Source organism: Sciurus vulgaris (genome assembly GCF_902686455.1).
Source record: "Sciurus vulgaris genome assembly, chromosome: 18".
NCBI lineage: Eukaryota > Metazoa > Chordata > Mammalia > Rodentia > Sciuridae > Sciurus > Sciurus vulgaris.
Genome location: NC_136479.1, coordinates 8,148,012 through 8,173,378, shown reverse-complemented (window position 1 = coordinate 8,173,378; position 25,367 = coordinate 8,148,012). Strand labels below are relative to the sequence as shown.

Sequence of the window (25,367 nt, the reverse complement as noted above, 5' to 3'; positions counted from 1 at the left end):
GTTGTAAAGTCGTCTGGGGGTGGCTGCTTCTATGATAGAAGAACAAAAAGACATGAGTACTGAAATGAGATTAGCACAAAGTAAATGTTGCAGCATCTGAAATATGCCACTGAGTATCATGAAAATGACAGAAGTTAATCTCTCACCAGGAGGTGGAAGAACTGAGAAATTGTTCCCATAACTAGGCCTAGCAAAGGCTGGAGAGAACAAGGCCTTTATTTGGGGACTTTAACATTGCCATAGATGTCCCCAAAAAATATAGTTAAGCTACTTAATGTCATCTGATTTTGTAAAATATCCCTTTATTGGTATAACCTGTGTTTAGTAGAGATCTCTATACTTCTGTTACTTAGAAATAGATAATCATACTGGCAAACATAGATTAAGTCTACCTGTGTAGCTTAGGAAGGTCTGCAGGCCTTAAACTGACTAAAAACTTCTGACTCTGGCAGTTTCTCTGATAGTTATCAGGCTACATCTAAAGTTACATTTAACTATTATTTCCTTTAAATGCCCAAGAATGGCTATACTTTGGTTTTAACTGTTTTGCTGGGTGTCTAAGATCAAGCTGGTCAAATTGACCTGGTTCCTGTCTTGTTAAAGAGTCAGCTGAGTCCCACAGGGGTCACTCGTACAGAACTTAAGAGCGGCTCCTTAGCTCCACCAGTGACTTTGGTTAGGCAGGGTCTCTTGATGGGGTGACTTCCTTTAGAAACATCAAGGGATGTTTCCCCTTTTCCATGACCCTCCTCTGCAGCAGATGCACTGGATGATTTTTCATCCTCTAGTCAACAATCTCCTTGATCAGGAGGTTGTGTGACCCAGAGTTGCAACGCTCCTTAGAGAAGTTCTCTTATTCCCTGGGTTCAGGCTAATGTTGAGGGCAAGACCCAAATATGGACTTTTCTTGACCTCTGTATTTAACTCCAATTTCTAAGTTTGATCTTAATTATCCAGCAAGCCAGTCTCACCAGTCATAAATTAAGAGTAATGGGCTTTAACTTTAATGTCCATAACTTTACAGTTATTTACCCTTTTATCTAACTGGAGTCTGCATTAGTACTGGAAGTTACCACTATCTATTCTATAGGTGATGGCTTATTATCACAAGTTACCTAGGTTGTATATTCTTGAAGCAGCTACTTCTGCAAAACATTAACAGGTAACAGTTTTACAAAATGAAATTAGCAAGAGTAAAAATATATTCAGCTTGTATAATAGCTATCTTGAATTTTGATTGAGAACTATATTCTATCCCCTATTTGAGATCACAGTACTTTTACAACAAGAACCAATCTTTTGACTATAACTTTAAATAAGCTGAAGTCTGGCTTATTTTGGAGTCACTCTAACATGCAGTAAGGTGGGAGGCAGAGCCTTATCTCAGGTAAGGCAGGGCTCTTTACAGATCTTAAGTGTTCTAATTCTGATGTTGATCTTTGCTTCTTCCTTAAATATCATTAAGTAGTTTACATATACTGTTTCCTGAGTCTATATAAACTTTATAATTAACACAATTTAACATAGTATCTAAAACATGAATCAAAGAAAGGCTGAAAGAACTTTTGTTATTTCCACAATCCGAGAGTGCTGGGACTCGAACCCAGGCCTCCCGCTTGAGAGTCAGGAACTCTACGTACGAGATGAGCTAAATGGCCTGCACTGAGAGAGCTTTTAACTTTCCTTTTGTGATTAAATGGCAAAATGTTTTCATGTTTCTTTCATGTTTCACAATATTAACCTTTAAACAATCAGACTCTAATGTTTAGAAATACATTTACATTTGAAATTCTTTATCCCAGTGTAAAAAGTAACAAATTTTACACATACCCTATTGATAGCAGGTCCTATAATAGAACATTAAATGATAGAAATAAATCCCCAATAAAATTTACTCTTTATAAGATTAAGATTACCATTACAGACAAGTTTAATCTGGAGGATAGCAGAGCTTAATAAATTAGTTGCTTTAAAAACTTGTGGTCCTGAAAAATATGAACACATTTAATATACAACTAGTGACCATTTCACAAATACCTTGACACTTTTATCTTACCAAATTGAGTTTTTAAAGAGAAATGTATACTCTGTAACAAAGTACAATACTCTATAATAGTTGTTTAATCATAATTGTATACACCCCAATTTTTAAGACTAATTGTTCTAAAGAATAAAACTTAATAGACACAAAGTTAAGAGTAAATTAGTGTTTCAAATCCTTGTCATTTTACCATGTCATTCTACCATATAGATTAAACTTTGGTTTATATCAGAACGTTAGTATTTCACCTTAGGAAAAACCTTCAATAGTTTTAGCTGTCTCACATACATATAACCAACTTAGTTACACACAAACTTGTTGAAACTTGCCCTTTACTTACATAGACTTTCTTAGCACTTACTTAGACCCTCATGTATTTCATCACACAAGCACTTTCTTACCCAGAAACATTTCCTTTTTCCTTTTACTAAATATATTTCCATACCCAGAACCTTTTATTTTCTCTTTCCTACTCGTTGACCCCTTTTTGTTCACATTCTGAAACAACTCTTATGAAATTTCTGAATTTAGATAAATTACTCTATTTTAATAAGATTAAATATTCTGTTGTTTATAGTACTCTAATTGAAACACAGTTGAAACTTTTGGGACCCTTTGTATATAGAATTGCACTTGTTAGGACATACTCTTAGTAACCTTGTTTTTAGTTTAGTGATGACACAAAGCAAGTTTAAACCCTTTTATTTACCAACCTATGAAAACACCAATAATGTTTAAGTATGATACCCCATGGAATTCAAGGAGTTAAAAGTACTCGATGTTATTTAACAATTAGCATTTTAACTTTGTAAATTAATCAGATGTCTCTACAAACACATTAGAGTAATCCCATACATGTTAACTCTAATTCACTTATTCTGTAAAAACCAAGATATCAGACAAGTGTCCTGAACAGTATTTGCTGTCTCTTCCCTGTTGAAGAAAAGTCCTAGAAACAATTGATATTAGACATTTTATTAACATCAATATTTTATTAGCTTGACCACCTAGAGACTTGCAAGTTATTTTCAAAGACATTTTACTCTTATTAGTTTACCCAATTTGAACCTTTTTAAATCACGTGAATTAAAAGTATCTGGATCCATTTTTAAATTTTAATTTTAGGAGCGCTCAGTTTTGATACAGACAAAACATGACATCAGACAGCACAACATACAAATAACACAAAATCAAGCCCTTGTAACTTCATAGGTGAATCTCCATTGCAGTGTAACAGATGTTCAAAAACTCTAGTTGAATAAAAAATAGAACTGGTCAAAAAAATCATGAGCTCAAAAAAACATATAATTAAAAAAAACCAAGAGTCCTGGAAAAAAATCATACGGCCGTTAATTACTTTAGTAAAGTACCATAAAATTTACTTTGCTGGAGTTTTAAAGACTCTTTTTACCTTTTCTTTCCCTGGGTTTGAGACTGGTCTCCTACTGAGCCTTTAGGCTTCTTTTATTTATATTTCAATGTAAGCCTGGACTGAGATCTGGAAGGATCTAACAGGTTTTAACAGAAACTCTGTGTCTAAGGCATTTTAGCCATCTCATCCGGACAGGTTGGATGTTAAAATTATGAGACCTTATTTTTCATTACTTTTGAGACTGAAGCTACTTTGCTAAGTTACCCTTTAGGGCTGTTGGGAGGGGGAGTCCAGAGAAGGAACCTTTGGGGTCCACCCGAGAGTAGCCCGGGCCCAGAACCCCCCAGTTGTTCCAACCCTTCCTCCACCTCCGCCACAAACACACAACAGAACCAGATACAGACAGGCGCCAATCTCTGATCCACCAATTGAACCCCATCAGCGCCCTTACCGACGGAGACTACCAGGCGTCCCTGGCTCTCCTTCCACCCTTAGGGCGTCCCCCAGGGCTGCAACCTGTGGCCCCCCAGGCACGTCTACCGGCCACTGTCCGGCCCCTCTCACGAGTCACCGAACGGCTGCCACCGAAACCGAAAGCGCGCTCACAGAACCAGACCAACTAACAAAACACAAGACAAAGACAGACAACTTCGGGGTACCCCTTCTTACCTCCAAGGTCGACTCCGCGGATGAGGGGGGGCCGTCTTATCCCGGACGAGCCCCCAAATGTAAGGCCCCCAAAAAAGGGCCCCCAACTCTGTCCCATGGATGGACGGCAACCCCAATCAACCGCAGGAGGCGTCACTTGATGCAAACCGCAAGAGGTGTTTATTCCAGCGCGCTGGGACCCAACTCGAGGAGTCGAGTCCCTAGCAGAAAATCTTGTAGGTTTATAAAGGCAGAAACCACACATCGGGAGGAGTCACACATGAAAGGGGGAAAAGGGGGGACAAAGCTGCCGGGAAATTTCAAAGGGGGGTCTGGGTTTGCTGATAACATACAACATGTTTCACAATGTTTTACAATAGGGCGTAGATTCTGGTCAATAGTTTCTGGTAATCATTCTGTTTGATCACTATCTGGCTATCTGGCTCAATTTATCCTTTTATTCTCTGTTTGGGGCTGTTTCTTGGAACAGCTTTAAGGGCTTTGTTTCCATTCCTGGGAGGGTGACCTTAGGGAGTTGAGATGACTGGGAGGGTGACCTTAGGGAGTTAAGATAACTGGGAGGGTAACCTCAGACAGCTTAAAAAAATGTCCATTCTTTCAGCTGCAGTGAACTTGGTGTTGACGTGGACCAAACGTATCTGTGTCTGTCCACAAGGTCAGGATTTGTCGAATGATAACAAATTCACAGGCTCCACCGCTTTCATCAGGCAGTTCCCTGGATCCTTGCAGGTCACCTGGTCGTCATCAGCCAGGCAATCACCAGTTCTTAATTCCGATCTTAATTTCTTACACCTAAAGCACTCAGGCGACATCACACTTTATACACATGTAACATGCAGTTACAGAGAGGCTAAGAGAGGGTGAAGGCGGCCACAGGGGTTCAGGAGGTTGAGCTGAGAGCAAAAGCAGAGGGCACCGCATCCCTGTGGGTGGTCAGATAAGATTGCATCAGCCAGAAGAACTTACTCAGGACCCACACGGAGCTGTCAAAGCTCAGGAAGTTGTTCTCCCTCAAGGTCTGGATGGACAGGCAGCAGTGTCAGAGGGTCACCTTGGAGTATCAGCGTGAGATGTCATCGAGGAGAGGGCCGGGCGTGGTCGTCATGGGCAGGAGAAACTGAAGCCCAAGGACAGATTTGGAAGTTAGTGAGTTCATTGCTATGGTGACTTTCCCGGGCAAGGCCGTGAGGAGTGATCAGATGATGACCAGGGTGCCACCGTGTCCAGTCTTGGGGTGCTCTTTTATGGGCCTTGAGTGAGGGAGTTGCTTCAGTTGGTGGTCTGATGTGTTCCACAAGCTCATGGGCCTGTGTTTTCCACTGTGAGTTCAATACACCTGTGCCTCCATGTCCCTCAAGTTTGAAGGTGGTCATTTTTATTTGCACGATCAACTTTTTGTCAGTTTGTGCCTTGTGGTTGTGCTAGGCAGATGGTTGTTGTTTGCTGGTTTACCTGTATTCCACCTCAGCACTTAAACTCAAATGGAGTAGCCAATGGTGAACTGCTGCTTTATGACATGGAGTGACCCAGTCTCAAGCGCCACCTGAGAACTACAGTCTGTACGTCGTGGGGTAACTCTGAGCAGGGCACAGCCTGCTCTCCGCACTGGTACATAAGTTTCCCCTGCTGTGTGTCTGCCTGATGAGTCACATCCTTTGAAGTTGGAAGGAAGCTTGTGTCCCTGGCTCCTGACCAAGGGTTGGACTTGATTACCTGGTGAGGGAGTTCTACATCCTGGTCCTGACCAGGCTTGGGAGCAGAGGGAAAGGAGACCCAAGGAACACCATAGGACAGGCAGGCCAAATCATCATTGGCAGTAACAGCATTGGTAATGTGGAGGTGAAGGCTCTTTATGGAGATCCATGTAAACCCTGGAAATAAGGCAATAATGTGATGATGTTGTGCTAGAACTTTCCTAAACCATCCCACCTAAAGTTTATTTTAATTTTTGGTATCAGGGATTGAACCCAGTGCACTTAACTGCAGAGCCACATCCCCAGGCCTTTATATTTTTTATTTTGAAACAGTGTCTCACTAAGTTGCTGAGGCAGTTCTCAAACTTGCAAGCCTCCTGCCTCAGTCTCCTGAGTCTCTGGGATTATACCAAGCCCCTGTTTAATTTTTTGATGCTTACAATGTTTCACTTTTTCCCTTTGAAGGGCCTTGTCATTATTTTGCTTCCCTTACAAATAGGTTTAAGTGGGATTTAAACACAAATATATTATCTATTTAAGGAAGAATCATTCTTTTTAAAAAACATTTTGAGAATTATGTTTCAGTTAAGTGCAAGGTTTGGCCACCGGCAGCTTGGGTTAGGGCACTGGGCCTGATACTTCTTAGCTCCGTGACCAGGAGCACATAGCTTAATTACCCTGAGCTTTCTGGCCTCTTCCATAAAATGGGGATAAACTGGAAGTAAGAGAATTAGGGTCTGAATCCAGGACTTATTGCCCTGAAGATCATCTGTGTCCACCATGGCAAAGTTGCATTCTTGGTGTGGCGCACAAACATGTCTGTACAGCTGTACTCCGGGAGGGAGCACGGGCAGGAGGGGAGGAAGGAGGGAGATCTGGATACTGGGTCATATTCCATCTCCTACTCTGCAACACGAGCTCCAGGTGCTCGGGTAGTGGAGGACGCTCGTGGGTTCCCACACAGCTCCCTCGGCACACGCAGATCCATGTGTATTGAGGAAGGATTTCTTTGGAGAGGTGACAACCTACCCCCTAAGCGTAGCTAACCCTTCCCATCTAGTGCATAACCAGGGGAACCAAGATGCCTCTCTTTACTAGAGGTGGAGTTAAGCCGACTGGGCCGGGCCGTAGAGATGACCCGGACAGTGGGCTCTGCGTGGCGCCCTCCTCCGGAACTGGCTGGAAAACTCAACCTCCCGGACTCAGGCTGGCTGCTGGTGGCAGCAGGAGATCCAGGTTGGGAGGAGCCATGACATTCAGCTCCTTGGTGGTTGTTTGTGATTCTGAGATTTCCTGGAAGATGTAGATTCTTTTTGGGTACAGAATTCTGGGAGTATAGGCATTGACTGGAGCAGCCACCGTGGGCTGTGAAGGGCTGGAGAGAGTTGGTGCACTTGTTAGCCACCTGTATGCGTGGTTGCCATTGCTTTGCAGACACACCTCCTGCCATCAGTAATTCATATTCAGGGCTCTCTCTGAGAGGTGTCAGCATATGGGGAAGGCCTTGAAGTGGGAGGCAGAGGACCTGGGTTCTACTCTGTTCTCTCACCAGCTTGCTCTGTCAACTCAGGTTCTATCAGCATGTCAATTTAATCCACTAAATGGAGCTGATATTGTCTGGGAAAGAAAATGATAATCAGGGTAACGAAAATCATAAGCACCACTTAGTGAGCTGGTGATGCTGTGTGTTAATCTTGTTCCTCTTTCTCTCATTTAAGCTTTTGTGGTTATGACTCACTGAGTCAGCCTCATTCATTCTCACGTTGAAGGTCACTCAGGCCCTAGGCTACCACATACCTCAGCTTCCCTGCCTGCCCCTGATCGTCACCCTGGCACCCAGCTCCCATCCAGGTGTTTTCTTTGCTTCTGATCCAGAGAAAAGCCAGGACCTGCAGGGGATGGTGATCCAGAGCCCAGCTGGAAGGGACAGACCCTTTTTCTGTATCAGTCTTGTCCTTGCAAATGCAGCGCAGGAGAGGGTAGAAGAGTGTAGCGAGTGCGCACAGCCCTCCCTCTAACTTCATTTGCATAGTGAGTATTTGGATAGAAAGGGATACAAACTCTCTGAAGTCAGACCAGCCTGGGTTTAAATCCTGGCCCTCTCATTTCTGATGATATCAGACAATGTACTCAACTTAACTGAGCCTTAGCTTCTTTATCTACAGCATGGGGATAATATCTGCCTCAAGTTGCTATTATAATGAAACAATGCAACTGCGGTTATAAACTCTCCAGTTTGCCTACGAGGGACCAGACTTACAGGGCAATTGAGGCGGAGTGAAGTCTGAGCTGCTGGTGGTTGGGAAACAGTTTTCCACTGGCCTCTTGTTCACATCTTATGAAGCAAGAAATTAGCTGCCTTTTCAGAAAGGTTCTGGCTTTTCAAGGATGTTTAATAGGTGTTTAATAATAATAAGCAACTTTGTATATAGAGATGGTGTCTTCCTCCAGGACAAAGGCTGGATTTGTTTACTGTCTGTTATAAAAGATCCAGGTTCCCCGAGTTCTGGATTCCTGTCGCATGTTGCAACCCACTGTGAATGCAGTATCACTTGAGCCTTTTTGTGTTATTCTTTAGGAATTGGGGCTTGAGACACCAACACAAAACAAAACAAAGCAAAACAGGCTACTTCTGTTGCTGTGAATAATAAAACTATCTTTTGTTTCTGGCTCAGAAGACTCATGTCTTTTTACCACATCCATAAAACTATTCCAGGCTAACTTGTTAGTATGGGAGTGGGGTAAAGTCTCAGACCCTTCACAATTCTGACTTGATCAGACCTCCTGGCATCCTTCTACAGAGCAGGAGAAGGGGGAGCACGAGGACATACCTTCTTCCTGGAGTGTTTAGTCAGTGATATGTGTCTCCCAGAAAAGCCTGCCTTCTGCTACAGGGCTGGAAATTCTATCTGAAGAATTGTTCTGGAACAACTGATGAGAGGAAGAACAGAAGATGATACAGGACAATACGAAAGCACCCAGAAGACCACTCTGGACGCGGGAACTCACACGAGAGAGTTCATTAAACGGAGGAGCAGAGTGTCTGCTCAGGAGGGAGGGAGGGAGGGGAAGAGAGAGGGAGAGAGAGAGAGAGAGGGAGAGGGAGAGGGAGAGAGAGAGAGAGAGAGAGAGAGAGGGAGAGGGAGAGAGAGAGAGAGAGAGAGAGGGAGAGAGGGAGAGGAGAGAGAGAGAGAGAGAGAGAGAGAGAGAGGGAGAGAGGGAGAGAGAGAGAGAGAGGGAGAGAGAATGGCAGGGGAGCTGTTCTTAAGTAGTGGAATTTCGCAGGCTAATAACAATTTGATGAAGAAGTTCGCAGGCTAACAATCTAGGTTGTAAAATGGTGTGTGGGGGGATAGCAGAATAATGGCGGCAGCAAATGGCAGGGGAGAAATGTCTGCAGCCTTGTTAACCCATTGTCCCTTCACAATACACCTTTAACAAAGAGTAACGTAGGGTTTTTTGAACTCCAACCATTTGAATATTGCCGTGATTTTAATTTTTCAATTTTCATGGTGTTATTTTGAATTGACTTGCCCTTGTGTTTGCTTAGATAATTCTTTCCTTTCTTCCATTCTCTCCTTCTCCCTCCCCTCCCTTATTCTCTCTCTTTCCTTTTTCTTTTCTTTACTTTTTTCTTTTTGTTGTTGTTGGCAGTTGAATCCAAGCCATGCACATGCAGACTGTAGTATATAGAAAAATATTTTAGAAAGGAACTTCATATCACTATGACGTGTGGAACACCAGGATTGCTCCCCTTAATTAGAGGACAACTTTGTAAACAAGTAATAATATTACCAGATAACAGTCAGATACAGTTGTCTCTGAAGACCTCAGTGTTGTTATTACTGTTACAAAGGGATACGAATCAGGATTTGAGGATTTTATTTGTTTGTTTGTTTGTTTTATTCATTTATTAGTATTGGGATTGAACCCAGGGTTCTTTGCCACTGAGCTACATCCCTAGTTAATTCCTTTTTTAAAAATTTGAGACAGGGTCTCATTAAGTTGCTGCGGGTCTTGCTGAATTGCTGAGACTGATCTAGAACTTGTGATCCTCCTGCTTCAGCCTTCCAAATTGCTAGGATTAAAGGTGTGTGCCATTGATCCTGTTTTGTTGTTTTTAAATTATTTATTCAATACTAGGAATTGAACCAAGGGGTCCTCTACCACTGAGCTATATCCCCAGCCTTTTTATTTTTTATTTCGAGACAGGGTTTGGCTAAGTTGCCCTTGAATTGTGATCCTTCCAGTTTGGCCTTGAATATGTGATCCTCCTGACCCAACCTCCTAGGTAACTAGGAGGATTACAGGGGTACACCACCATGCCACGCAAGAGTTTGAGGATTTTGAAGACTATCACCAAACAGACTTTCTCCTTCATTTAATGAGAGCATTGGCAGATAAACAAAAAGGGAAGATCTTTTTAATTGTATTTGAAGTTTCCTGATGTCATGAAAATTTGTCACCCCAATTTTTCTGAGTACTTGCAGAGGTTTGGGTGCCATATTTGGGCACCCCTGGTCAGGAATCATGTTCAACCCTTGTTCTCAGAGTGCCTTCCCTCACTTCTACCTCAGAAGCAGCCCTCCTTCCAGAACAGCAAAGGAAGCTTTCCAAAATCCAAGTCTGAATGCATCATCCCCCTTTCATGTCTCCCTCTTTCCTTCAGAATCATGTCCTAGTTTTAAAATCAGCCCTGAAGGAAGTCCACCAAGTGGGCTCATGTTCATCCAGTACTTGTCTTGCATTGTATAGGAATGGGCCCACTTACATTCACTCTCTCATTCAACAATTTACTACACTATGAGCCAGGATTTTAATGATCTTTAGGCACATTTGCTGCCATGGAACATTTCTTCCATAAAAAATATTTTAAAAAATCTTATTTTACAACTATGTTGGCATAAAAGCAAATAAAAGCTAGGCTGGGTTCATTGTTAGATATTTATTATTATTATTATTACTAGTCATTGTAGTAGTAATAGTGCTGAAGATAGAAGCCAGGGTCTCACTGTGCTAGGCAAATGCTCTGCCATTGAGCTACATTCTCAGACCTTATTCATTATTATTGTGTTAATGTGTTTCTTCTGTTTTGAAAACAAAAGTAACATTAAAACATGATAAAGTGGGGCTGGGGAGATAGCTCAGTTGGTAGAGTAATTGCCTTGCAAGCACAAGGCCCTGGGTTCAATTCCTAGCACTGAAACAAACAAACAAACAAACAAAAAAACATGATAAAGTATCATGGGCCTTGAACATCACATCTTATTGTCCCTAGTGGGAAGTCAACCCTGCCTGGGGCACAATGAGTAAGCATACAACTATACACATAGAAAATACCTAGACACCTGAGCATACCCACTAATTACATGAAGGTTTTCTCTTTTTTTTTTTTTTCCACCTCTTGTCTGAAAGTCTGTGTCTCCCCTTTGTTTTTTTGACAATATTCAAACTTACCCTTTTTTATTTTTAATTTTTTTACTTTTTGGTACTGGGGCTTGAAACCAGGGACACTCTTCCACAGAGCCACATCCCTACCCTGTCTATTTTTATTTTAAGGAAGGGTCTCACTAAGTTGCTTAGGGCCTCGCCAAGTTGCTGAGGCTGGCCTCGAGCTCGTGTTTCTCCTGCCTCAGCCTCCCAAGACACTGGGATCACATGCAGGGGCTGCTATGCCCAGCAAGCATGCCCCTTGCTGTATGGGACTTGTTCTTGGACATGATACTGCTGCCAGTCAAATCATGCCTGGGTCATCTTGGCCCATGGAGGTGGCTTTTCACTGTTTGTCATTAACTTTGAGAAAAACAATTAGGGGGCTGCTGGACGATGCTTTTACCTTCTCAGCAATTCTTTGGAATTGCTCAAAGGGGAGCAGTAGCCGGGACACTTGGTCATTCTTCACCCTTGGGCCTTCAGATCTGTACCCTGTAACAGCCAGTTCCTGAATTCAGCTGTGACGCAGTCCCCTGTTTGTTTGTCCTGTGCAAATCACACTGACTAATCGCTGGGAGTTGAAAGACTACCAGTCTGAAAATAGAACACTAATAACCAGAGGAGAGACCACAGCAGAGTCAACAAACCCAGCAGGCTTGGGTCCCCTCTCAGGCGGAGCATGCAGTGCTTGGCTGATGAGTGCCCTGTAGAGTCCTTTGGAGAGAGCTGTGGGGGCAGTGCTGAAAGACACAAAAGCCCCAGTCACCCACCGGCCTGTCACGTGCTCAGTAAGTATGCACAATGCAACCACGTGTGGGAGACACTGTGCTAGGGCTAGAAATAATGGGACCTAGAGCAAGTCTCCTGTGGAAGGGGGTGGTCCCTTCTCCCAGAGGTGAGGTGTCCAGGAAGGTTTTCACAGCGTTCTCTTAGCACCTATCATTGTCTGGCTACTTATCCTTTCCCCAAAGTTGCCTGCCTGTTTTTTGAGGGAAGCGAAGTCTTGTGTACAGTATTAGTCAGCCTTTATTACTCTCATGGTCTGGATGCTCCTGGATGCATCTTTCCTGTGTCCTCTTCTCTCTCTTTCTGCTTCCTGGTTGCTCTGGTTCTGGCAGGGCTCCTCCACCAGGCCCTTCTGCCATGATGTGCTGCTTCACCTTGGTCCCAGAGCAATAACCTCAGATGATCATCGACTGAACCTCTGAAATCATGAGCCCAGATAAATTTTTCCTTCTCTAAGTTGTTTTTGTCAGGTATTTTGGTCACAGTGATGCAAAGCCGATTGACTCAGACACTGTAACAAATACCTTTAGACAATTAGTTTATAAAGAGAAGAGGTTTCAGTCCATGGTTGCTTAGCCCTGTTGCTCTGGGCCTTTGGTGGCACAGTGAATCTTGGTGGGAGTGTGAGGCAGGGGAGGCCTGCTTACCTCCTGGAAGCCAGGAAACAGGGTGGAGGGGTTGCAGAGAGAGAGAGAGGCTGGAGTCCCAATACCCCTTCAAGGGGCAGCCTCTTGATATAACTTCCTTCCATCTGGCTCTATCTCCTACAGGTTTCTCCACCTCTCAATAGTGACACAGGCTGGTGATCAATCCTTGAACATGTGGGACTTCGGGGGACACTTCCCAACCATAATATATACTCCAGTATCACACACACTATCTGGCACATGGTAGATGCTCAGTAAATCTCTGTTAGATGAATCTCTGGAATTGTACCACTATTAACTCATTCCATTGGGTTAAGTATTGCTTTCTTTCTAGGAACCTTTTAAAATGCAGACCATCTAATTGACAGAAATACATTTTGGTCTTGGGTCCTTAGTTATTTAAGTTCGTTAATTTATTTAAAATAGGTGAGCTTTCTCATGGTTCAATACCAAAAGACACTGATTGGTCTTACTGCATGATTAGACATGGTAGGATTCCTTCATTTTAGTCACATCATTCAAAATTGCAAGTGACAATCATCTAATATTTTAAAAACACATAAAAATGGTACTGGCTAACCTAACCAAGGTGTTCAGGAAGCTTCAGACTCGGCCGGATCTAGTTGCTTAAGCGATTTGGAAAAAAAACGATTAGCCTTAGCCTTAGCCTTAGCCTTCTGGGCTAGCAACACTCTTCCCACATACACCCTTTCCAAGACTTTACCAAATAATTTCAGACTAATGTTACTATTTTTTGGTTGGCCACACTTGGGTTTTGTTCTCACTCTTGGGGACAGAGAAGGGGGAAATCAGGATCCTGTTGTCATTAGGAGGAGGGATGCTGGCAAGGTGGAACTACATCCTTCCATGGCATCTTCCCTCGCATTAGACTCATCCAAGGCCTAAGAATCCTTTGGCTTTAGATTTACTTTCTGAAAGTTCACGGGTCTGGGATATCTCAAAATCGCTGACACGTTATTAGGAAAATCAAGCTACCTATTCATGTCAAAGAGAAGCATTGGTTGAATATGTCGACCTTACCAATGAACCTGACTTCTCTTCAAGTTGGAGAATGGAGAAAAGGTGGGCTGTACTTTTTGTTGAATTCGTCCCCAAATTATGATTCTACAGATGCCATTCTTACTGTAAATTTGTTGGTATTTTTTTTAGCCATCCTGCTATCTATTTATTTATTATTGATGTTTATTTTGTGGTCCTGCAGATTGAACCCAGGGATGCTCCATCCTTAGCTCTTTAGAAGAATATTTTTCTGAGACAGGCTCACCCTACGCTGCAGAGGCTGGCCTCAACCGTGTGACCCTCTGCTGGGATTACAGGTGCTGCTGCTGCGTTTTGTCAGTGCACCCGCTTTCCTTTTGGGGGTCTGCATTCCAAAACGCACAGTTTCTTGAGTGGGTGTAGACACTGGTCAGCCACCGGGTGAGCAGGGAAAAGACAAGGAAGGACCATGAGAGCCCCGGTGTCCCTATCTGACAGATAGGCGCCTGTGGCGGAGGGGGGGGGGTGGTTGTTAAGTGCTCCCCCAACCTCAGTTAGGAAAACGAAGGTTTCTGGGCCAAGTCCTCATTATCTCTTGTGACAAAGTCTCCAGGACCTTCCCTTAACTGAAAGGGTGTCACAACCCCCAACAGCCCTGGTAGCCAAAACTTACAGACCCTCAGGAGAAAGGCTTGATGAGGCTATTCAGAGGGCAATGAGCTAATTAAGGAGGCTGGGAATGGAGGCAAAAGCTGGGGGACTCAGTTTCCTTAAAAACCCCCTACTCTGTGAGTGCCACCTCTCTTGGAGGTGTCTGTGCAGCCCCTAGGCTGTCAGTCAAGTCAGAGGTAAACTTGGGCAGGACTCTGGAATTTTCCCTGGGACCCCAATGAAACTGGAGGGCAGGAGGGGCTTGCGGTCTCCCTCCTCTCTGAGAGGACCCAGTCTCTCCCTTGAGAGTCTCCCCTTTCCCCCTTTCCTACTCCTTCTAATAAACTCACCCCTGCTGCACAGCGGCCTGTCTAAAACCTTTCTGACTCGGTCCCAAGATTTGGGGCTTGAGAGGGTCCTTTGCACGGCCTCTGTTTCCTGCGTTAGGTGTTTCCGCTGCTTTGGGACATGCCCGCCCCCAGCCTCCCCTTGCTCAGCGACAGCTCCCCTGAACCTAATCGTACTCTCCATTACCATGGCTTTCATTCTTCGCGTTTGTGAGATGAGAATCAGGCCATTACAGCTGCAGAGGTGGAGATCGGGTTTCATCCCTAAATCCAGTTTCGACATGACCTGCCCCAGAAGGAAACAGTCTGACACTTGTGAAAGAACCACAGGAAAGACTCCATCCGAGGGGCCACTGTGGTGGCAGGGTGGTGGTGGGGTGCAGTAGCGGAAAGAGGCTGCTGTCAATTCCAAATACAACAAGGAAGAGTGGGAGCTTGTAGCTCAGGAGCAGAGCATGGGGAGAGGGGCCAGCAGTAGGAAATTACTAAGAAGGTAGGATAGTTCTTGCTCAGTGGCCCTAACAGGATTCTTGCTGTAGGCAGGCCAGGGTGATCCCATATCACCTATGGGATGTCCAGGGAGAGGACTTTGATCAGTTCTGTAGAAAGGGGATTCTGGCCAAACCAACTTGACAGGATCTTTGCTAAAACTAGGTGATGCACAGACCAAGGACCTTTAGATGAACCCCAGATATCAGTCAAGGCCAAGGGGAGAATGAACTGGAGACCTGAATAGAGATACTGGTGGAGTGAGCCCTGAAGTTCAGTTCTGATCTAAAGTACCAGGAATTGAACATCCCCAAGGAGGAAAAGGCTCTCCTAGGCCAAATCCAGGGCTCCCGGCGCTGTGGTCTCGTAGCCTTGCACCTACAGTTGGGATCCTCCACTTGTCCCAAGACGTCCACTCTTACCCAGTCTGGCTTCTCCAAGGGCGTTTGGCAGGGGTGACTGAGATGGGTGGTCAGCAGGTGACTGGGATCACATCCTTTGGGAAGGTAGCTTCAGGGAAGTGGCTGAGACACTAGATGGATTCTTCTGACCCACCCCCAACACCACCAGTGACATCCTAGTTTGGGTGGATTCGTGACTTCTTTTCTGCAGACAGTCTCATTGCTTTTACTGCAAAAACAAGATGCCTTTGTTTTTCACTGACCACAGAGGTCAAGGGACTGCTAAGCGCAGTTGGTGTCTGGGCGTACAGTGATGGTATGTGGGGGAAGTACATGTGGCACGCATGTGCTGTGGTCAGACGCCAGGGAAAACCTCTCTGCAGGGAGGGTGATTTGACACTCTGGATCAGAATGGTAAGGATGGATGAGATCTACTTTCTTGCACAGAAATTTTCAGTTTAAAAAAATCAATTTCGATTTCAAGGACTTCTCTTTCATTTTAAAACATTTGCAAGTTTCATTTTTGGGAAATTTCCTTCAGAAAATGGTGTTGGCACAAAGAGTTGACTTGTCAAATTCAACTTGTGAATCATACACGGAATCCAATGCTCAGCCTAACCAATGATTAAACATTAAAAGCATATGTAGGCACACACATTGCCTCCCTTTATAGAAGAGCCCAAATCTGTCAGATGTAGCCTCCTAATTGCTCTGAGTTAGTTTTGGATTAATCGATGAATACCCAAGGATGGGTATGAATCATTATCCTCAGAGCAAGCAATTTTGGTTTTATGGTTTCCAGTTTTATCTCCCACTAATTACACAGACAAAAATGCCTAAGTGGTAACTTCCTGTCCTCTAGCCAGTTACTCCCCACAAACCCTAGGTGTGCTCACAGTAAGTAATCTAGACAGGCCAAGTACATCCTGCTAAAAGCATTCTAGGGTCAGGGAGTCCCTGGTCTCTTTCTGCTAGTAAGTACCCATTTTCAGTGGTTGGAGGAGGGTTTCATCCCAGGTCTTCTTTGGCTGGGAAGGAGCGAGACAGGGGCTGTTTTAACTTTTTCCTTCTCAGAAGTAATCCGGACACCACAAAAAGTATATAGAGGAGTTGGGATTGCCATATTATTGATTATGATAGCTAAAATGTAATTCTAAAAATTACATAGTTTTCCCATAAATGAATCATAAACAAGAGTCCGAATTTCATTTTTTGGTACCAAGGATTGAACTCTGGGGCGCTTCACCACTGAGCAACATCCCCAACCCTTTTTTTTTTTTTTTTTTTTTTTTTAATGATTTTTTCATTTAATTCTTTTCCAACTCTAGAGACATAATTCTGCTTTCACATTCATCACACTTTCATATGGTTTTAACAGGGGATATACCTCCTCTTCTAAGAATCTCTGTACCTGCTGTGGGGCACGACCAGTGAAAGAAGAAGGATCCAGTAAATGCTCCAACTGGGAGTGAATGGGACTGAAGTAGGCATCAGACTGGATATGTTCTATAAGGTCATTGTCACCCCCTTCCTGCTTAACAACAGCAGCTGCTTGCTGGGAAAGTACTCTAATTTTCTCATGGCAATCCTGGCGGCTACCCCCAGCTTTGACCATGGCCATGATAATGTTCTCTGTAGCCATGAAAGGCCGCTCCTGCCTAATGCGCCGTTCAATGACCGGTTGGCACTATCATCCAGTGTGCGTTCAAACCACTGCACAGAAGCTGTCTGCAGTGGATCCATGACAAGGGTCATCAGGTGATGAGCAAGGCTGCAACAACGTTCTGAACGCATGGGGTTCCGCTTGTATGGCATTGCACTTGAGCCAATCTGCTGTTTTTCAAAGGGCTCCTCCATCTCCTTGAGATTTGCCAGGAGGCGGATGTCGGTGCAAATCTTGTGTACTGATGCCCCCAAGCCAGCCAGCACAGACAGCACCTCGATGTCTACTTTTCGTGTGTACGTCTGCCCTGTGATGATAAATGCCCTCTTAAACCCTGCCTTTTCTGTCACCATCTTGTCCAGCTGCTCCACCTTTTGGTGATCTCCCTCAAAGAGCTGCAAGAAGCTAGCTTGAGTGCCAGTGGTGCCCTTTACTCCACGAAAGCGCAGGTCATCACGGACACGCTTCCAGTTGTGGAGATCCATGCAAAGATCTTGAATCCAAAGACAGCAACGTTTTCCAACGGTGGTTAGCTGAGCAGGCTGGAAATGTGTGAAACCTAAGGTGGGTAGATTGGCATGTTCCTTAGCAAAACAGGCAAGCCGAGAAATCACTCTGGCAAGCTTTGGCAAAATCAGGTCAAAAGCATTTCTAAGAATAATCAGGTCTGTGTTGTCTCCAACATAGCAGGAGGTGGCACCCAGGTGAATAATGCCTGCAGCTTTTGGACAACAGTAGCCAAAGGTATGCACATGAGCCATCACATCATGCCGCAAATGTTTTTCTTCTTCAGCTGCCATCTTGAAGTCGATGTTGTCCAAGTTTGATTTCATCTCCTGGATTTGTTCATCTGTTATAGGCAAACCCAATGTCTGTCGCTAAACACGAAGCACATCTCGGGGCTGGCGTAGCGGGAAGCAAGTGGGGAGCGGTAGCTGTCAGGCCCGCCATGGTCGCCTCCCGCCGCCATCCCAAACAAGCGACACCGCGAGAGGTCCGGACGTGCGGCCCCAACCCTTTTTATATTTTATTTTGAGGCAGGATCTTGCTGAGTTGCTTAGGGCCTTGCTAAGTTGCTGAGGCTGGCTTTGAAATTGCAATCCTCCTGCCTCAGCCTCCTGAGCTGCTGGGATTACAGGTGTGCACCACTGCGCCCAGCTGTAGAGAGGTATTAAATAGAAGTGAAAATATGATTAGGATTTATTGTGGAGTGAAAAACATGTAAATTAAAGAACATGATACATGATATAGTTCTATTTAACCACAAGAAAAGGTAGATGTCAGTAATAATGATGGGCTAGGTAGTGACCCACCTATTGGCAACAGTAGTCTGAGAATTCTTCCTCAATTTGCAGAGAAATGACAATACTGACAGCAATACTTATCACCCCTCAAGTTGCAGATGTATTTCACGTAGTTATAGAAACACCTTCTTAGATGGGATGGAGAATCCTGATTGCCTTCTATGCCCCATTGGTGAGGAAGGATCTCCCACCCTAAATACCATGAGATTGTCAAATACGTGACACTTGACAATGGACAGGTAGGATTGACAGCAACTTACTAGTCACATTCACACTCCAAGGAGGAGACATGGCGTTTCACAGGGCTGGCCTCTCAGGGGTTACCTTCAGGAATGGAGTGAGCAAGCAGGAATGGCAGCGGGCAGTTTTTGGGGTCACAGAGGTTAAGCTGACCCTGGTTCCTAGAAGAAGACGTGACTGGCTTGTTTGAATAATTCTGAGGTTTGCACAGGATGAGAACCCGTCAGGTTGAAGGCTGGGTGGAGCGCAGCTAGTCTGGCTGACAGGGGAACCAGCCAGCTATCCACTCTTGTTGTGCATATCCAGTGGGGACCAGGGACCTCACAGTTAAGTCCAGGTGTGAAGCCAGCATGTGGACTTTAAGGCTTCACACACTGTGAGGGGGACAAAGGGACAGGGCAGCAGTTGAATAATCAATGTGTAAATGAAGGAACTGAGAGGCAGCACATCACATGGCCAAGGTTACCCCAGGACAGGATGTGGTCTCTCTCTCTCTTTTTTTTTAGGGACCAAACCAGGGCTTTGCACATGATAGGTAAGCGCTCTACCACTGGGCTACCTCCCCAGCCCTTTTAATTTTATGTGGAGACAGGGTCTCTAAGTTGCTCAGGCTGGCCTCAAACTTGTAATCTTCCTGCCTCAGCCTCCAGAATAACTAGATCTGATGGTGTGGCCCCACTGTGTCTGGCTAGAATACAGTCTCTTCTTCAAGTCATTTTATCAGTTTTTCCTTAAAAAATCTTCATCATAGAGAGAATGGTGTGATGACCCCACTCAGCCCTCATCGAACTGTCAGCTCAACATGACGGACACCAGCCACATAGGACGGTTCAAATCACAATGAAACACAGCTTAAAATTCAGTTTGCAAGTTACACTAGCCATGTTTCAAGGGCTCAGCAGCCACACGTGGTTCATGGCTATTCTATTATTCAGTTTAATAGAGAAGATCTCTGTGGCAGCAGGGAGATCTAATGAGGGGTAGTATTTTACATGTGATGCTTTTTACCATTGTACACACTGCACTCACATTTTTGTGGGGAGGGAGTACAGTACTTTAAGACAAATTCTGCTCTGTGTGATATCTCACCCTGGACACCTCACTGTCATCTCTGAGTGTTAGGTAGGAGCTAGTAATGAGCGGCGGAATGCATGGCAAGGTCCCGGGTTGTCTTGAAGTCACTCTTACAATCCTCTTTAAATCACTGCCAAGGCAGATGAGTGAATAACTCGTAGCAGATAACCTGGAGGAAATCATCAGATGCACAGAACGAGAGAGTAAGAAATAGAAATAAAAGGAGCTAATTGGGGAGATGTGTCAAGAAAGAAGGGTTGAGGGACTGGACCACCGAGGCTAGGAGTTATGTCCCTGGTGCCTCCATGTATCTTGGAAGGGAGGTTTCTTTAGTAGCACAGGTGCTTCTGACTGGCCGTTGATCGTAGTACCCATGTTACCTGAATAGGGTGGCCGCCATGATGGTTCTGGAGAGGACCAACTAGGGTCAAAAATTCCACCCCCCCGAGCTGGGGATTTAGCTCAGTTGGTAGAGTGCTTGCCTTACAAGCACAGGGCCCTGGGGTCAATCCCCAGCACCGGAAAAAAAAAAAAAAAAAAAAAAAAATTCCACCACCCCATGTAAAAGAGAGGATGTGAGAGGAGGCTGACACCAGAGAGGTACACGGGGTGGACCCAGTTCCCAGAGCAACCGTAAAACAGCAATGCACTGGGGAAGTGGCACTATTTTCTTTGTCTTTCTCTGCTCAGAGAGGGCCCACTCTCTCTCTTGAGACTGCTCTCTGCTTGAGCCTTACTTTACTTTCACTTATAATAAAGTTCTCTCGTGCATGGCTTTTGGTTTCTGGCTTTAAATTTTCTTTCGTTGGAACAAAAGAACTGAGATTTGGAGCTTCCACTCCCCAGTCTCGAGACGTGAGGCCTGGGGGGTGTCGCTCAGTGGTTCAGTGTCTGCCTGACAGGAGCAGGGCCCTGGGTTCCAGCCCTACATCACAAACACAAAACTAGCCACCTCCATGAAATACGTCCAGATGACATGAAGGGTCTTTTCATATGCCACGGCTGTGGTCACACTTAACAAAACCAACACCAACTCCTTGATGTCATGTGATGCTTGGTCTTTATACCACTTTTTGGATTGACTTTATAATGTCTTTTTATCAAAGGTCCTTGAAACAGGATCCAAGCAAGACCCACAGCTCATGAGTCTTTGCAAATGCAGGATAGGACCTCCACCTCGTGACTATTTCTTCCCATGCCATTACCTTGTGGAAGAAACCATTACAAAATATTTGCCATATTCACACACCCTTCCTGAACTCTTCAAACCATGAAGGACAGGCTCTTGGGCTTTCTCTGAGTTGGGTTTCTATTCCTTTAGGGTGGTGACTGTCCAGTAGTTTAGGGTCCCTTGGAATGACAGGTTGCCAATATTTGGGGTGGTGTATATGGACATTGTAAGATTTGGTTCTTTTATTTATTTATTTATTTATTTATTTGATACTGGGTGTTGAACCCAAGAGTGCTTAACCATGGAGCCACATCCCTGGCCCTTTTTTGTGTTTTATTTAGAGGCAGGGTCTTACTTGCTTAGGTCCTCCATAAGTTGCTGAGGCTGGCTTGGAACTTTCTATCCTCCTGCCTCAGTCTCCTGAGCTGCTGGGATTACTTGCTCCTGGCAAGTTTTGGTTCTGAAGAGTGTAATGGCCCAGGGAGGGAGGAGCACCTCCATTCCCTTATCAACATGGGACCAGGTGAGCAGGCCGCTGTGGGCAGGGAAGTTGGGAGTGGAGCTGGGAGGGCCGTGGCACAGGACTGAGGTACCTAAGTGAGAAGTAAATTAGAAAGAAATCAGCAGCCCATGTTCCTCTCTTTGTCTTAAAAATACTGATGGATTTTTTTATTGCCTCCTCTCTGCCCCCCACATTTCAGGAAATGAAAGACTTTGTCTTCCCAACTTACCTCTCTATCTCTAGCATCTCGTGCTTGACCCCAAGGAGTGCTCAGTGTTCCTTGACTGAACGAACGCCCCGCTGTGGCTCAGAAGCTGCTTCTCCACCTGGCGGCGATTTTGCCTACCTGCAAAGTGTGTGAAAAACACTTTGTGTTCCATTCAAGTGTGTTAGTTCCTTTGCCTTTGGAAAGTGAACTCTCTATGATGTTGGTGAATATATTACATATTCTGGATTTTTTCCGATGACAAGCACCCGGTGTCATTGTTCCTAGAGATAAAATGGTGTCTACCAATTTTTGGCTCACAAAATATGTTTATCTTTTAGCTGGGCGCAGTGGCGCATGCCTGTGATCCCAGCGGCTCGGGAGGCTGAGGCAGGAGGATCTCGAGTTTAAAGATAGCCTCAGCAAAAATGAGGTGCTAAGCAACTCAATGACACCCTGTCTCTAAATAAAATACAAAATAGGGCTGGGGATGCGGCTTTATAGCCTTGTGTCCCTGGGTTGTTCAATCCCTAGTACAAAAAAAATATATATATTTTATATATAAAATATATATTTTTATATATATTTGTCTCACTGGAGCTTAGGTGACTCATCCATAAAATGGAAATAATATCAAGATTGCAGGACCTTGGGAAGGTATTTATAAGGCACCCGCAGCCTACATTAGGTGTTTGAAAGGGATTTATTGCATGGGTGGGTGAGTAGGTGGGCATACACCCAAAGACAAAATGCTCCCAAATAAACGTTGGTTAATCTAATGATGTTTATGTGTGAAGCTGTTGGCAAATTGCTATTGAGCTTGTTTGAAAAGTTAATTTGCTTAATTGTTTATTCGTCTTAATGTGGTACCACTCTTGGTGAGCCTGATTAATGAATGTGGGTGATCAGGGGACATCTTATACTCTCGATGGCCTTAGATGACTTCTTGGATTCCTTAAAGTTGTTGCTTAGGTAAAAACAAGCTCAGGATTCCAGAATACTTGTTCCTATGAAAGAGGAAATCCCTACTTCCCGATTTTGATTATTCTCATGTTCTTATAAGGAATATTTGTGCTATGTAGTGCCTTGTTATGGTTTAGATAGGAGGTGTCCCTCAAAATCTCATGTGTGAGACAATGCAGGAAGGTTCAGAGGTGGGATGATCAGACAGTGAGGATTCTAACCCAATTGTGGATTAATCCACTGATAGGGATTAACTGGGTGGTAATGTAGGCAGGTAGGGTGTGACTGCAGGCAATAAGTAACTGAGGGTGTGTAGCTTTGGGGTTTACATTTTGTGCCTGGTGAGGGGATCTCTCACTGCTTTCCAGTGACATGTCCTGAGCTGTCTTCCTCCACCATGCCCTTCTACCATGATGTGCTGCCTCACCTTGGGCTCAGAGCTATGGAGTTGGCCATCTATGAACTGAACGCTGAATCCTGAGCACCAAATAAACTTTCCCTCTACATTGTTCTAGTAAGGTTTTATGGTCACAGCAACCAAAAAGCTGACACAGCACACTTCCATGATATCCTGTAACCCAGAGGTAAGTTTGTCTAGTTTGACTGACTGGCCAAATCTGATACTGTTGTGCCCAGATCACAAATCCCCAAAGACCACCAGGGAGCCATCTCCGATGCAAAAGCAAAAGGGTCTTTATTGCAAGCTCAAGCTCAGACTCACAGCGTTCACTGATGCAGCAGGTACTGGCTGAGAGTCCCGAGTGTCGATTCAGCGGGATTTTTATGAGCTCCACAGTAGAGCGGGAAATTTGAACAAAGCAGAGTACACGATTGGCTGATTTTTCAGCATGTGTGGTTTGGCACATTTCCATTGGCTTAGGGTACCCAGGTCTTAACATATTGACATATATGGTTTGGAATGTTAGGCATTGGCTCGTTAGCTCCTGATAGAAACCTAGGCCTGGAATCTTTCATGCCCTAAAAGCAGCCTGTCATGGCCGAGGTTCAGCTCTCTTTTCATTTCCCCCTTTCTCTTGTACCTAGGGGAGTCAGTCATGGATCCTGGGTTGAAAATTTAGTTTCTGTCTTCTGTATTGGCCTATATTGCGTTCTAAGCAGTATAAGTTGGATTGTGTTTAAGCGGTCCTTTATGAAATTGATCAATCTATTAAGGATACGGGGATTGAAGGTGAGCAACATTAGTAAAATAATCAAGGGTCCCAGAGGCAGATGGCTTTCATGGCCTCCATTTCCTTGATTTGACCCGATCCCCTATTTCTACACTAACTGCCTGTCCCCAATTCTGGCTTCATTCCCCCCTCTAGTTTTAGGAACTCCTTGCTGCTGTAGGGAAAGGGGGTGATGACTGTTCTGACTGCTTCGAGCTGGAAGCGGGCAGCATGGAGCAAGCAGTTTGGAGTTCCCTTTTAAAAATCAGGTCAATCAAGGGGCCCAAGGTAGAAGTCTGGTTGGGGAAGAGCAGGTTGTAAAGTTGTCTGGGGGTGGGTGCTTCTATGAGAGAAGAACAAAAAGACATGAGTACTGAAATGAGATTAGTACAAAATAAATGTTGCAGAATCTGGAACATGTCAATGAATATCATGAAAAAGACAGAAGTCAATAATCCCTCACCAGGAGGTGGAAGAGCTGAGAAATTGTTTCCATAATAAGGCCTAACAAAGGCTGGAGAGGACAAGGTCTTTATTTGGGAACCTTAACATCATCCAGGTTATCCGGAATGTAAATGCAATAATTAATTCTTAATGTCATTGATGTCCCCAGAAAATATAGTTAAGCTACCTAATGTCATCTGATTTCTGTAAAATATCCTTTTATTGGTATAACCTGTGTTTAGTAGAGAGCTCTATATTTCTGTTACTAGCAAACATAGATTAAGCCTACCTGTGTCTGTAGGCCTTAAATTGACTAAAAACTCTGACTCTGGCAGTTTCTCTTGATAGTTCTCAGGCACATTTGCCTAAGAATCTCTCTTTTGTAGCTTCCAGTCTTTATTCTAGTGGGTTAACACAAGTGTATATTTTAAGTTACATTTAAATATTGTTTCTTTTAAATGCCCAAGAATGGCTATATTTTGGGTTTAACTGTTTTACTAGGTGTCTAAGATCAAGCTGGTCAAATTGAACTGTTTCTGTCTTGTTAAAGAGTCAGCTGAGTTCCCACAGGGGTCACTCATGAGGAACTTGATAGCAATTTCTTAGCTCCATTAGTGCCCTTGGTTAGGCAGGGTCTCCTCAATGACATGGCTTCCATTAGAAGCATCGGGGATGTCTCCCATTTTCCAATGACCCTCCTCTGCAGCAGGTGCACTGATTGGCTTTTCATCCTCCAGTGGTATCATCAATCTCCCTGATCAGGAGGTTGTGCGACCTACGCGGAGTTGCAAAGCTCCTTAGAGAAGTCCTCTTGTTCCCTGGATTCAGGCTGACTGAAGGCAAGAACCAAATACTGGTCTGTCTTGACCTCTGTATTTAATCTCAATCTCTAAATTTGATCTTAACCATCCAGCAAGCCAGTCTCACAAGGCATAAAGTAAAAGTACTGGGCTTTAACTTCAATGTCTATAACTTTATAGTTATTTACCCTTTTATTTAACTGGAGTCTGTATTAGTACTGGAAGTTACCACTATCTGTTCTACAGATGATGGCTTATTATCACAAGTTACCTAGGTTGTGTGTTCTTGAAGCAGCTACTTCT

At 44.3% G+C, this 25,367-nt stretch overlaps 1 protein-coding gene and 1 long non-coding RNA gene across 3 annotated transcripts in view; one reads left to right on the top strand and one right to left on the bottom strand.

Annotated features, from left to right (window-relative positions):
- The window catches only part of LOC306650011, a 31,796-nt gene extending 9,583 nt beyond the window's left edge, over positions 1 to 22,213 (top strand). For both annotated transcript variants that reach the window (XR_013760775.1, XR_013760776.1), the window contains 2 exons: positions 21,323 to 21,504; positions 21,683 to 22,213. This is a non-coding gene — a long non-coding RNA (uncharacterized lncRNA). The remainder of the gene's footprint in view (positions 1 to 21,322; positions 21,505 to 21,682) is intronic.
- Positions 16,823 to 18,187, bottom strand: LOC306649373 (adenylosuccinate lyase-like). The gene is given in 3 exon segments (XM_079120258.1): positions 16,823 to 17,206; positions 17,209 to 18,066; positions 18,069 to 18,187. Coding segments are annotated over 3 exon segments (1,305 nt in total). The 5' UTR covers positions 18,163 to 18,187; the 3' UTR covers positions 16,823 to 16,853.
- Positions 22,214 to 25,367: the final 3,154 nt, after the last annotated feature.